The sequence below is a fragment of the Protopterus annectens genome, chromosome 1.part2, assembly GCF_019279795.1.
Source record: "Protopterus annectens isolate FY-2018-M chromosome 1.part2, PAN1.0, whole genome shotgun sequence".
Taxonomy (NCBI): domain Eukaryota; kingdom Metazoa; phylum Chordata; order Ceratodontiformes; family Protopteridae; genus Protopterus; species Protopterus annectens.
In genome coordinates, this window is record NC_056727.1 from 1,257,924,470 (window position 1) to 1,257,937,428 (window position 12,959).

The following is a 12,959-nucleotide window of genomic DNA, read 5'->3' on the forward strand; positions in this document are numbered from 1 at the left end:
AAACAACTTTTAAAGCTAAAAAAACGACACATGAGCTGCGTGCACAGGCCGCTATGCCTGAAAGACAGATGATCAAAATGGCTGAAGACCTTATTATCTTGATCAGGGGTTTCCATCCCCCTCCTGATAAGAGGCCTAGGCAAGACACTGATTATGAATCTTTAGATCAAGTTTCTATTTCTTCTGATTCCTCTTCTGATCAGGAATTATCTATACCTCCCTATGAGGATTCTGATGCAGAGGAGTCTATCCCATCCGCATCACCTCCTGAGGATTATTCATTTGGAGAAACCTTGCATACTTTGAGGGAACATTTTCACTGGGAGAGTCAAGATTACTCAGAATCAAAACAAAGGCTCAGGGATTTCCTTCTCCCTCAGCACAGGCCTTTAGCCATACCCCCTGTTTTAGACATTGTGGATGATGTGTTTTCGGAGTCAAGCTTGACTCCGGACTCCCTATCTCCAGCTCCCAGCAAGCCTGACAGATATTACAGGGTCCCTGACTCGCACAAATTTTTATTTAGAAACCCTGCTGCTGATCCTGAAACTATTTCACAGGGTCCTAAGGGAGTTAAGGCCTCAACAGCAAAAAATCCTACCCCCTCTTACAGAGATTCAAGGGCACTTGATAGATGGGGAAAGAAGGTTTATACATCTGCAACCTTGGCTATTAGGACTTTAAACTGCCAGTTTCATATGCTCAAGTATCAACAGAATGTTATGGGATTGCTAAAACAGAAAATGATGTTGATTTCTGAATGTGCAGAAAATAAAGAATGGCAGGAATTATTGCATGTAGCTGAACAAGTTGGAAAGCATACTTTGCAATGTGGTTTTCATTCCTTAGAGGCCTCCTGCAGGGCCGCAGTTACTGAATCTGTGATTAGGAGGCATGCCTGGCTAAAAGAGCAAAATTTGCCTGATCATGTTAAAGCTAAATTACTGGCTGCACCTTTACAGCCTTGTACTTTGTTTGGGTAGTAAGGCAGAAGAGGTTTTAAAGAAAATAGAAGACAAAGCTAAGTCTATGCAAACTGTAAAAGACTTCTTACAAGTGCAGCCACCAAGATTCAGTAGACACTGGCCTACAAAAAATTGGTCCTTTCCTGTGTCAGACAGAGCTCAAAGGGGCAAATCCAGACGCCCAAAGGGTTCCAGATACCAGTCACAAGATTCTTACAGGTCAAAGCAACGGGGTGCTTCTACCTCCAAATCTGGAGGAGATAAAGCGCATACCTACAGAACACAGTCCCAGTGACTTCCCTCTGGCTTCACCAAGCACTTATCTTTTGGCAGCACTCTTAGGGGGAAAAATTAGTACTTTTTGCTCAAAATTGGCAGTTAATAACCCAGGACAAGTGAGTACTAAACATAGTATCACAGGGATACAGATTCCATTTCCATACTCTGCCAATGGCAAACGATTGGCCGGATCTGCCAAAAAATCAATGGGCAGAGGCACAGAAACTGGTTACGTCCCTCATGGATATGGGGGCCATTCAGCCAGTACCAGAACAGGAAGAAGGACAAGGTTTTACTCAAGACTGTTCTTGGTACCCAGAAAGGACAAGGCCTGGCTGACGATACTGGATTTATCAGCTTTGAACACATACCTGGACATTCCAAAATTCAAAATGCTGACTTTGCAGCAGCTGCTGCCCCTGCTGGGCAAGATTGCTTGGCTGGTGACATTAGACATAAAAGAGGCATACCTGCATGTCCCAATAAGGGAGTCGTGCAGAAGATACCTCAGATTCAAGGCTGGCTTAATGCATTACCAATTCTCTGCACTGCACTTTGGCTTATCTACTGCACCCAGGGTCTTTACCAAGTGCCTGGCACCAGTAATTGCTTTTTGCAGATAAAGAAGTATACAAATGTATCCTTACTTGGATTGTCTCATTCAAGCAGAGAAAAAGGGCATTCTTCTTCAACACCTGGCTTTTGTGAAAAGGCTTCTAACATGCCTAGGGTACACAATAAACGAAAATAAATCACAACTGGTACCCTCTCAGAAGATAACATTCCTGGGTGCAAGCTTGAATACAACTGCCCAGATGGCTTACCTCACGCCAGACAAAGGCAACTGACTACTTACTTCAAACTGATGGCAACAAAGACCCAGTTATCTGCAAGACAAACTCTGCAGGCTTTGGGCTTCATGGCATCCTGCATCCTACTGATTCCATATGCAAGACTGCATATGAGGAAACTTCAATGTTGCCTAAAAAGTTTATGGAGTCAACATTGTCACAGTCTGGAAACAATGATTCCTCTCATTCCCTGCCTACAGCAGGAGTTTCTATGGTGGGCAAAGGCATGTCACCAAAATATGGGACGGGCCTTCACTCTACCCCCTGCCAGCCAAACCTTAACAACAGACGCATCAGATTATGCATGGGGGGCCCACATGGCGGGAATTCAGGGCGTATGGACCCCAAAACAAGTGCATCTACATATCAACCAAAAAGAGATGCTAGCTGTTCAAAATGCCCTAACAGCCTTCAAGGACTTACTTCATCCAGGACAACTACTGATAAAGACAGACAAACACCATGGTTGTGTGGTATATAAACAAGCAGGGGGCACGCACTCATTCCCCCTTTGCAGACTAGCCATGGCACTGTCGGACACAGCTTTGACTTTCCAAATATATCTTCAAGCTCAATTCCTGCCAAGAAAGCAAAATGCTTTGACAGACGATTTAAGCAGAAACCTTATGGACCCTCACGAGTGGAAACTAGATCCACAAGTCTTCAGCATGATAACAAAGAAATGGGGGAGCCCGGGCACAGATCTATTTGCCTATCCTCAAAGTTATCAATTAAAAATATTCTGCACAAGGACTTTTCACAGACAAGCATGGAAAGTGGACCCCCTATCCTTCAGTTGGAAAAACCTATCAGTTTACGCCTTTCCTCCTCTGCCTCTTCTTCCCAGGGTCCTACTAAAAGTCAGATGAGAAACTAAAGATGCTAATTGCCCCGGACTGGCCCCGCCAATACTGGTACCCAGTCCTAAGGAACTTGTCTCAGTACCCAGCTTGGACCTTACCTCAAAGACCTCAACTACTGTCCCAGCAAAACAATCAGATCCTGCACAATCAACTCCACACACTGAACCTGGCAGCATGGCTGATCATGTAGTTATACAAACAACACCTCTCATTAAAGCTGTGATGGATGTCATTTTGGAAGCCAGAAGGCCTAGTGCAAGAAAATGTTATGCTGATAAATGGAAGAGATTCTGTGCTTGGAATCAAGCACAAGGAACTGATATAGCAGAACCAAATATTCCTCAAATATTGCAATACTTGACTGAGATGCTTGACAAAGGCCTATCTTTCTCATCAATTAAAATCCGTGCCTCTGCCATTTCGTCTCATTACAATACAGAGCCAACAATCTTTTCTCATCCTTTACTCAAGCAGTGTCTTAGAGGAGCCAAAAATTTAAGGCCTCCTAGATCATCACCAATACCTGCATGGGACCTCAATTATGTGTTGGAAAAGCTCACCCTGCCTCCATTTGAACTGGCTGCTACTGCTGATATAAAGTTCTTATCATGGAAAACAGCCCTGCTACTAGCAATTACCTCAGCAAGAAGAGTCTCAGAGCTACAGGCCCTCATGGCTGTGGAGCCTTTTATCATATTTTACCTAGACAGGGTGTTTCTGAGGACCAATCCTTCATTTATGCCTAAGGTGGTTTCCAGTGTGGCTCTTAACCAAACTATTCATCTGCCAACTTTTTATCCAAATCCGCAGATCAAGGGGGAGAGAATTCTGCATTCCTTGGACGTACACAGACAGCTAAGATTCTACTTGAGCAGGACTAAAGCTCTATGAAAAACTGAGCAATTGCTAGTGACATGCTGCAGGATCAGAAGGAAAGGCTATTTCAAAGCAGACTATTTCAAAGTGGATAAGCCACTTCATTCGTTTCTGCTACTTACACCATGGCAAACCTGTGCCCAAGGGCATTAGGTCTCATTCCACCAGAGCTGCAGCTACTTCAGCAGCCTTTGTCAGAGCAGTACCAACCAAAGACATTCTAGATGCTGTTACTTGGAGTTCTGTTCACACCTATACAAAGCATTATCATTTGCCTCTCTACTCTAAGTCCAGGGCAGGCTTTGCCTCTGCAGTTCTGCAGGGCCTTATAGCCGCACCTAATGCTGTGTAGCTCCAGCCTCCCATCCATAGCTTTGGGATTCTACCCAAATGTAATGACTGCAACAGTGAAACACAAAGAACATAGTACAATTGTGTACACTTACCATAAATGTAGATGTTCAAGTGTATTCACTGTTGCAGTCCAGGTTACCCGCCCGCCACCCCCCTTTCATTCTGGAGTTTATCTTTCCTTCTCTATTTTCTACAACCTACGTGGTGTATTTGCTTGTAGATGAAGGTAAAGTTTGTACTGATGCATGTATTATATAGTTTATATATATATATATATATATATATATATATATATATATATATTTATATATATTTATATATATATATATATATATATATATTATATATATTTATATATATTTATATATATATATATTTATCTATATATATATTTATATATATATATATTTATATATATTTATATTTATATATATTTATATATATATATATATATATATATATATATATATATATATATATATATATTTGCTACCTTTTTGGGGGCACCTGACATCTGGGGCAAGAAAAACTAAAGAAAATGGTGTCGGCTGCTTGTTTTATACTCCTGACGATCTGACGTCATGGAAGAGGAGACCGCAACCGATGCAGGACCCGAGACTTTGGAATTCACACCGACTAGAGGGCAACCTGCCAGCAGATTACCCAAATGTAATGACTGCAACAGTGAATACACTCTAACATCTACATTTATGGTAAGTGTACACAACTGTACTTTTTGACACCCTAGAAGCTTCCTGCAGGGCAGCAGTCACTGGATCTGTCATTAGAAGACTTGCATGGCTTAAGGAACAACCCCGGCCAGACCATGTCAAATCTAAATTGTTGCATTCCCCCTTGCACAAAGATAACTTATTTGGTACTAAGGCAGAAGAGGTCTTAAAGATGAAAGAAAAAGCAAAATGTATACAAACAGTTAAAGATTTCTTACAAGTCCAACCCCCTAAGTTCAGCAGGCATTTTCCCCCCAAGCACTGGTCCTTTCCTACTCCGAGTAAATGGGCCCAGCGTAGGCACCATGGAAACAGACCCCCAAAACAGCAGCCCCAGGGAATGCAGAGATCTAAGCAATGGAATACCTCCACTTCAAAACCAGGGATTTCTAAGCCACCCCCTTATGGTAAGAACTCACAATGACTCATTTCCTCCCAACCTCCCCTCTGCCCACCTTCACTTATCCCAGGAGGAAAACTCTGCTTTCACTCAAGCACCTGGGCCACCATTACCAAGGAACAATGGGTTCTGAACATTGTGCCTCAGGGATGCAAATTCTCCTTCCACACCCTTCTGACCCCATAAGGATTCCCAGATCTACCACCAAATCAGTGGGCAGAGGCTCAAAAGCAAATCCATTCCCTGCTGTCTTTGAGGGCAGTAGAGCACGTTCCTGCAGAACAGATAGGCCAAGGATTCTACTCCAGACTTTTTCTGGTGCCTGGAAAAGAGGACACCTGGCTCCCCATCCTCGACCAGAATTCAAAATGCTCACCCTTCTGCAGCTGCTACCCGTGCTCTCCATGGACACTTGGCTAGCCACTCTGGATCTAAGAGGCCTACCTCCACATTCCTATCAGGGAATCATGCAGAAAATATCTCCGCTTCTGTACAGGATCTCAACACTTTCAGTTCTCTGCGCTTCCCTTTGGCTTTTCTACTGCTCCCAGAGTTTTCACAAAATGCCTGGCTCTGGCCATTGCCTTTAAACTAAGAAATATTTAATTTACCCCTACTTAGACGACTGCCTTATTCAGGCAGTTAGCCAAGAAAAGCTGATCAAGCACCTGGCCTTTGTAGAGAGCCTACTAACCTCCCTAGGGTGCACAATCAATGAAAAGAAATCAAAGCAGGTGCCCACCCAAAGGATAATCTTCCTGGGATCAAGTCTGGACACAGCATCCCAGATGGCATACTTTACACCAGAGAAACAAATTTTCCTGTCCGCCTACTTCTTTCAACTGGCCACCAGGCCCCAGCTTTCTGCATGGAAAATCCTGCAAGCTCTGGGGTTCATGGCATCTTGCATACTCCACGTTCCATATGCCAGACTGCATATGAGGAAACTTCGATGGTACCTAAAGAGCCTTTGGTGTCAACACTCTCAAGACCTGGAAACTCTTCTACCTGTAATTCCTTGCCTCAGGAATTTCTTTGGTGGGCAACAGCATGCTCCCACAACAAGGGACTGTCCTACTCCCCACACCCCGCCACCCATTCCCTCACCACAGACGCATCCGACTACGCTTGGGTTGCACACCTGGCTGGCAGGTGCATACAGAGCCAATGGAGCCCACAGCAAATCCCCCCTGCACATCATTTAAAAAGAGATGATGGCTGTGCAGCACGCCTTGATAGCTTTCAAACCCCTTCTCTCTCCAGGCGTTCTCCTGATTAAAACAGACAACACCACTGTGATATGGTACATCAACAAGCAAGGAGGGACTCACTCCTACCCTCTATGCAGGCTGGCCATGACCCTTTGGCTCACAGCCTCTTCCATGCAACTACACCTGTTAGCACAATACCTACCAGGCTCTCTCAACTCCCTTGCAGACCAATTAAGCAGAAACCTTCTGGACCCACATGAGTGACATCCCAACAGAAATACCTTCACCCTAATAACTCAAAAATGGGGAACCCCGCTTTGCCTCCCACACCAAACATCAGCTCAGCAAATTCTGCACCAGGGAGCATCACTGCATGGCTTGGAAAGTGGATGCCCTGTCCTTTCCCTGGGTCAACCTCTCGGTCTACGCCTTTCCTCCCCTACCTCTCATCCTCAGGGTACATCTCAAAATAAGGGAGGAAAAACCAAGGACCATTCTTATAGCTCCAGACTGGCTCCGACAGTGCTGGTACCCCTTGCTGTGCAGCCTGTCCCCACTGCCTCCATGGCATCTTCCTCAGATTCCAAACCTCCTAACCCAGAGGGAAGGGGGATTCATGCATCCCCAATTGCAGACACTCAGTTTGGCAGCTTGGCTTATTCCCTAACCCCGAACCAATCTGCCATCCTCAGTAAACAGGTTCTGGATGTTATCCGTGAGGCCAGATGCCCTAGCACCAGAAAATCTTATGTAGATAAATGTAAAAAGTTTATGTAGATAAATGTAAAAAGTTCTGCACTTGGATCCTGGCTAAGGGGCCAGTATGGCACAGCCCTTCATCCCTCTCATCCTGGTTTACTTAGCTGACCTACTACACAGTGGACTGTCTTTCTCCTCTATAAAAATTCATGCCTCTGCTATTTCTGCTAATTTTCCCAGTCCTGGTTTCCCTCCCTCCAGCCCCCTTTTTTCTCTTTCTCCTTTTGTTACCATTTATCCTTGTTCTCCTTTCCTTACAAAGGGACATATTGGTATTTATTTTCCACTGGTGGGGTTCTTCCACCCCAACCTGCCCTCCTACTTTGGGGGCTCCTGACAGGTTAGGGCAAGAAAAACTGATGTAATGGCGTCGGCTGCCTTACTTTATACCACTGACCCAACGTCAGTCCTCAAGCGACAGTAACTGACACAGAAATACTAAGTCTCTGGTATTCAGGCCGGCCGAGGGCTACACCCTGGCAGGGATAACCCTAATGTGATGACTGCAACAGTGAATACACTCAAACATCTACATTTATGGTAAGTGTACACAACTGTACTTCTTCACTTAGCTGCTTATTTTGTTAATCAGACTAAATACCTTGATTTAATGTTTTCTCTCAACTTTCTGGCTCTACTACTTCAGCACCTGTAATTTTTGTAGCTGTTTTTTTTTAAATGTATTACATTGAACTTCTATAACTGGATAGTTTGATTTCAGCTTCACATCAGCTACACTTGTCTTTAATTTGTTTATGGTGCTTTATATGTTTTCAGGCAAATTGAAAATATAACCTTCCTGCAGTAAACATGTTAGTATTTCCTAAAACAAAAATGTTAGTAAAGAAGTGTAACTAGTAAAAGTGTTCAGAAAGTATTTTGATTTCATAATGATCTAGAATCTCAAACCTTTTTGGTAATATAACCTAGTTCTGCATTACAGAAATTGTACATATAGTCCCCATTCAGTTGTTGGATACAGACATTGTACATATAGTCCCCATTCAGTTGTTGGATTCAGGAAAAGATTGAATTCTTCTGAAGCATCCCGTGAAATAGCAAGGTTGCAGACTGCAGAAAAAAAAAATCAAAACTTGCTTACATAGTGTAAAACAAAGCTGTGGTCTACCAAGAAAGTAAGCAACTAAAAAAGATAGATTGTCCAGTGCTGGCATATGCTACCAGTCAGAATTTGCAGCACTGATGGACATGCTCTGCATACTAGCAGCAGGTCACAATTTGTGAAGAGGTGCAGAGCATTTAAATGCATACTGCTGCTACACACCACCAGTTTGTCTCAGCGGAGCCATATTGTTTATGTATTCAAAAAACTAAGATTTTGCAGTAGCATGACACTGTTAAATCATGTTCGAGGCTGAGGGTGCTTGAATTTCTCTAAAATAACATGATGTAATTCATTGCACACTAAACCATGTTACATGTAAATTGTTCATTCTCCACAGTCTGACCAACTTTGCTGCTTCCTTTTCAAATAGTTAGGCATACTGCCCATGTAATGTTGTTTTTTTCCTTCTCAGCATTTTCCTGATAAAATTACCAGCTTCTTGGATCATAGGTAGGTACTAGGCTGTCTGCCCTAGGGCATTTATAAGCCTAGCCAGAATGTGTTGGCTTTCGCCTCCCTTTTAGATTAGATTCCTGAGCCTCTGTCCAGCAGGGCCATAGAATTGATCCCTGGGATAAATTTACAATTTCCCATCCACTCATCAAGATTTCTTTTGAAGAGGGTTAGTGAAGGGCTTTGCATAACATGGACTGGGATTCTATTCCAGAGCGAGGGAAGCCTCTGGGATATGAATCTATCCCTCCAGCATGTTCTATTTATTGTTGTGCTGAGATTTAAATCCCTGAAGCGTGTAGCTCTAATGGGTTTGGTTTTCTTGAGGTGAAATATGTCCATTAATTCCGGGTTAGACATGGCCTTGTACGTCAGGCAGAGATCGCCTCTGAGTAGGCAGTAAGCAACTGAGTATAGCTGGAGTTTCTTTAGTTGAGCTGCATAGGGCATCTGAGGCCCACAATCCTCTTGGTGAACGATTTTTGAGGTCTCTCCAGCTCTTGCAGGTGTCACGTAAGGTACATCCCACGTGGGGCATTGTACTCAATTATGGGTCTGATGAGCAATGAATAGAGGCGCACAATGACCTCTCTTGATCTAGATGTGTGAACCCTTTTGTGATTAGGTGGGCTATATAGAAGGTTTTTCTAACCACTTTGGCAATATGATTATCAAAGGAGAGGTTACTATCTACTTGGGTCCCCAGATCCCTAATTACATCTTCCGTGTTTAGTGGATTACCTCAGTCATTTAAGAAGCCCTTTGAGATCTGCTGTAGCAGGAAATTGCATGCATCTTTTTATGTCTGTCCTTTAAAGTCATAGCATGCAGTTAACTGACAGTTGTAGCTTGAAACATTGCTTGTGATTTTTTTCCAGAATTTAACAGAATTTAACACAGCTCACAACAAGAGAATTTCTACTCTAACAATTGAGGAAGGAAATCTTGATATTCAGAGACCTAAAAGGAAACGTAGGAATTCCAAGGTGTCATTTAGTGAAGAGGATGAGATCATAAATCCAGGTATGTTTTGCAGTCTTGTGAGTAATAAAATTGGCTTGTGCTGGCCATTTGTAGAAGAAAATTAAAAGTAGTGAAAATATTATAGGAATTGTCACCTCTGTTTGTAAACCTGATTGTATGTCTTGTTTTCATAATACAAAATGTTAGTGAAGAATTTCAAGAGGCTTAAACTTGTCTATATTGCATTCCATTTACAAGCTTAAGTCTCAGTGGATTGCAGACCATTTTACAGCAGACTCATGAAAACATGTTAAGTTGTATGTAAAATGAACAGTAATATAATTAAATGATAGAGAGGAAATGTGATGTTTACAACCAGGTATGTGTTCCATTATGGCAAATTCAGAGTTAATGATAAAAGGCTGACAGAAGTCCAGAAGGATTAATGAGCAGTAGGGTGTAGTTACGATAATCGAACAAAGAGAGTGCATGCATTGCACTGTTAATAGAATTATTAGAATGTATATATATTGTAGATAGTGATTATTTTGATGTTTCCATCAGTCAGAGAAGGTTGATGTTTCCATCAGTCAGAGAAGGTTGATTGCTTGATATTATGCAGTAGTAGAAAAATATTCTTTCATCACCAAGTGAGGGAACGTGAACTTGGATACTTTGCGGTCGGTATTGTTTTCAGGGAAATTCTTATTCAGTGTCCCATGTCAACAAAATTTTTTTTTTTTTTTTAAAGAACTGTGTAGGGACCACAGGTGCTCATTATTTTTCACTGCTGCAAGTAGCCTATGGGCTATGTATCCTGCCAAGGAAGTAGCAATGTAGCAACTGTCCTGCTTCTAAAAGCTTTCATCCAGACTCTGACCGTAGTTGGTTATTAGCTAAGCCCTTTTTGGAGGGAGCTAGCCAAATAGCTGAAGTGACTAAAACTCTTCAGTACTTGCCGCTTCATGCAGATGCACCTCCTGAAGCTTCTCCAGAACAGCAGTAAGCCAGAGGCCTCCTGACAGATAAGACCCTCTTTGAGGAACCTTTTCTTGTTTGTTTTTATGATTTTTGTATATATTCTGTATATATTTTTTATCAGAATTGCAGAATGTCACTTTTTTAATGCCAGTAGATGTTCCTCTAACACTGTTGTAACTCTGGAATTGCTTTCTTGGTATAACTTGTCTACCTATGTTTTTGGCCTTACTTTAATGGAATGTTAAGCTATGTTTGTATGTTTTATAAGTCAGAAAGTGTATTTTAGTGGTAGGAAGTTTGCGGAGTATGAATGCTTATGTACACTTCATGACAAATGTACTTTTTTGTATTTTTAATGGGCAGATGTTCTTCGTGTTTCACTGTTGCAGTCATTACACTTGGGTTATCCTGCTGGCAGTCTACCGTCAGTCGGCCTGAATTCCAAAGTCTAGGTCCGACGTCGGTTGCTGTCACCTCTTCCCTGACGTCAGTGTGCCAGGGGTATAAAAGATGCAGCCGACGCCATTTTCTTCAGTCTTTCTTGCCGCGCGGTGCCTGAAGCATAAGCAGTTCGCAAGTGCCAGTCGGCCGACTCCTGAGATTTTCATGTTCGAATTTCAGATCCGAAGTCTTCATTAAAAGCTAAGTGCCCCGTTGGGGAAACTTTTTTCTTGCTCCAGACCGATGTCAGAAAAAGTTAATAATTGTATTTCTTGTGGGAAGCAAATACCTCATAAGGAATTTCATTCTTACTGTATTCCTTGCCTAGGCCCTGACCACGACGTTGCTAGTTGTCGGTTTTGTGCTAGATTTAACCAATGCACTATTAAGCATCAGTACGATTTTGCATTACACTATTTTGGCAGATTTAATTATACGATGTCTGATAGCCATCCGACTACCGGAATTCACAAGAAACACACAGAAAAAGAAAAGGGCAGGCATCCGAGGTCCAAAACCGACGACGAGGCTTCTTCTAAGCCAGTCGCCGGTTCACCAGTTCTCAGTGAGGCGCCTTCGCAGCCCCTGACGCTCGCTATTTTAGACCCGCAGGCCGCTACCGATTCCCACATGGAGTCTCCTAGGCCACTGGAAGCTCAAGGTATTGGACCTTCAGAGACTATTCCCTCAGATGGGTCCGGAGCCACTGAGCAGGCATCAGCTTCTGAGGGTGTTTTCAGACCAACTCAGTTATACATTAAAACAACTTCAGCTTCAAAGGCAAAGACTAAAGCCCCCTTAAAGACAAAGAAACAAGTACAACAACCTCATGGACAGGCCTCCATGCCCAAAACACCGATGCTCAAAATGGCCGAAGACTTAATTACTTTGATCAGGGGCTCCCATCCCACACCTGATAAAAGGCCTAGGCAAGAGACAGATTATGAATCTTCAGATCAGGTTTCCATTTCATCTGATTCCTCTTCTGATCAGGGATACTCTCTTCCTCTCTATGAGGATTCTGATGCTGAAGAATATATCCCTTCAGCCTCTCCTCCTGAGGATTACTCTTTTGGGGAAACCTTGCATACCATGAGGGAGCATTTCCACTGGGAGAGCCAAGATTTTTCAGAATCTAAGAAAAGGCTCAGAGACTTCCATTTACTACCACAACACAGGCCCCTAGCTATTCTGCCTGTGTTAGACATTGTAGATGATGCCTGTGTTAGACATTGTAGATGATGTATTTTCGGAGTCCAGTCTGACCCCTGACTCCTTACCTCCAGCTCCTGTTAAGCCAGACAGGCACTACAGGGTTCCTGACTCTCATAAATTCATTTTCAAAAACCCTGCTGCTGACCCAGAAACTATCTCTCAGGGTCCCCAAGGGGTCAAGGCCTTCCGCTGCAAAAAACCCTACCCCCTCTGACAGGGATTCTAAGGCATTGGACAGATGGGGAAAAAAGATTTGCACTTCCGCTACCTTGGCTATAAGGGCTTTAAATTGTCAGTTTCATATGCTCAAATATCAGCAATATATTATGTCACTGCTTAAACAGAAAATGTTGACAAATTCTGAATGTGCAGAAAACAAAGAAATGCAGGATTTATTGCATGCAGCAGAACAAGTTGGAAAGCATACTTTGCAGTGTGGTTTTGATTCTTTAGAGGCCTCCTGCAGAGCCGCTGTTACGGGTTCTGTCATC

The 12,959-nt window shown here is 42.9% G+C and overlaps 1 protein-coding gene across 1 annotated transcript in view; it reads left to right on the forward strand.

Moving 5' to 3' along the window:
• The window catches only part of PPP1R8 (protein phosphatase 1 regulatory subunit 8), a 781,869-nt gene that overhangs the window by 594,949 nt on the left and 173,961 nt on the right, over window positions 1–12,959 (forward strand). Inside the window, exon 5 of the mRNA XM_044060239.1 lies at window positions 9,747–9,891. Coding sequence (XP_043916174.1) covers window positions 9,747–9,891 — 145 coding nt within the window. The remainder of the gene's footprint in view (window positions 1–9,746; window positions 9,892–12,959) is intronic.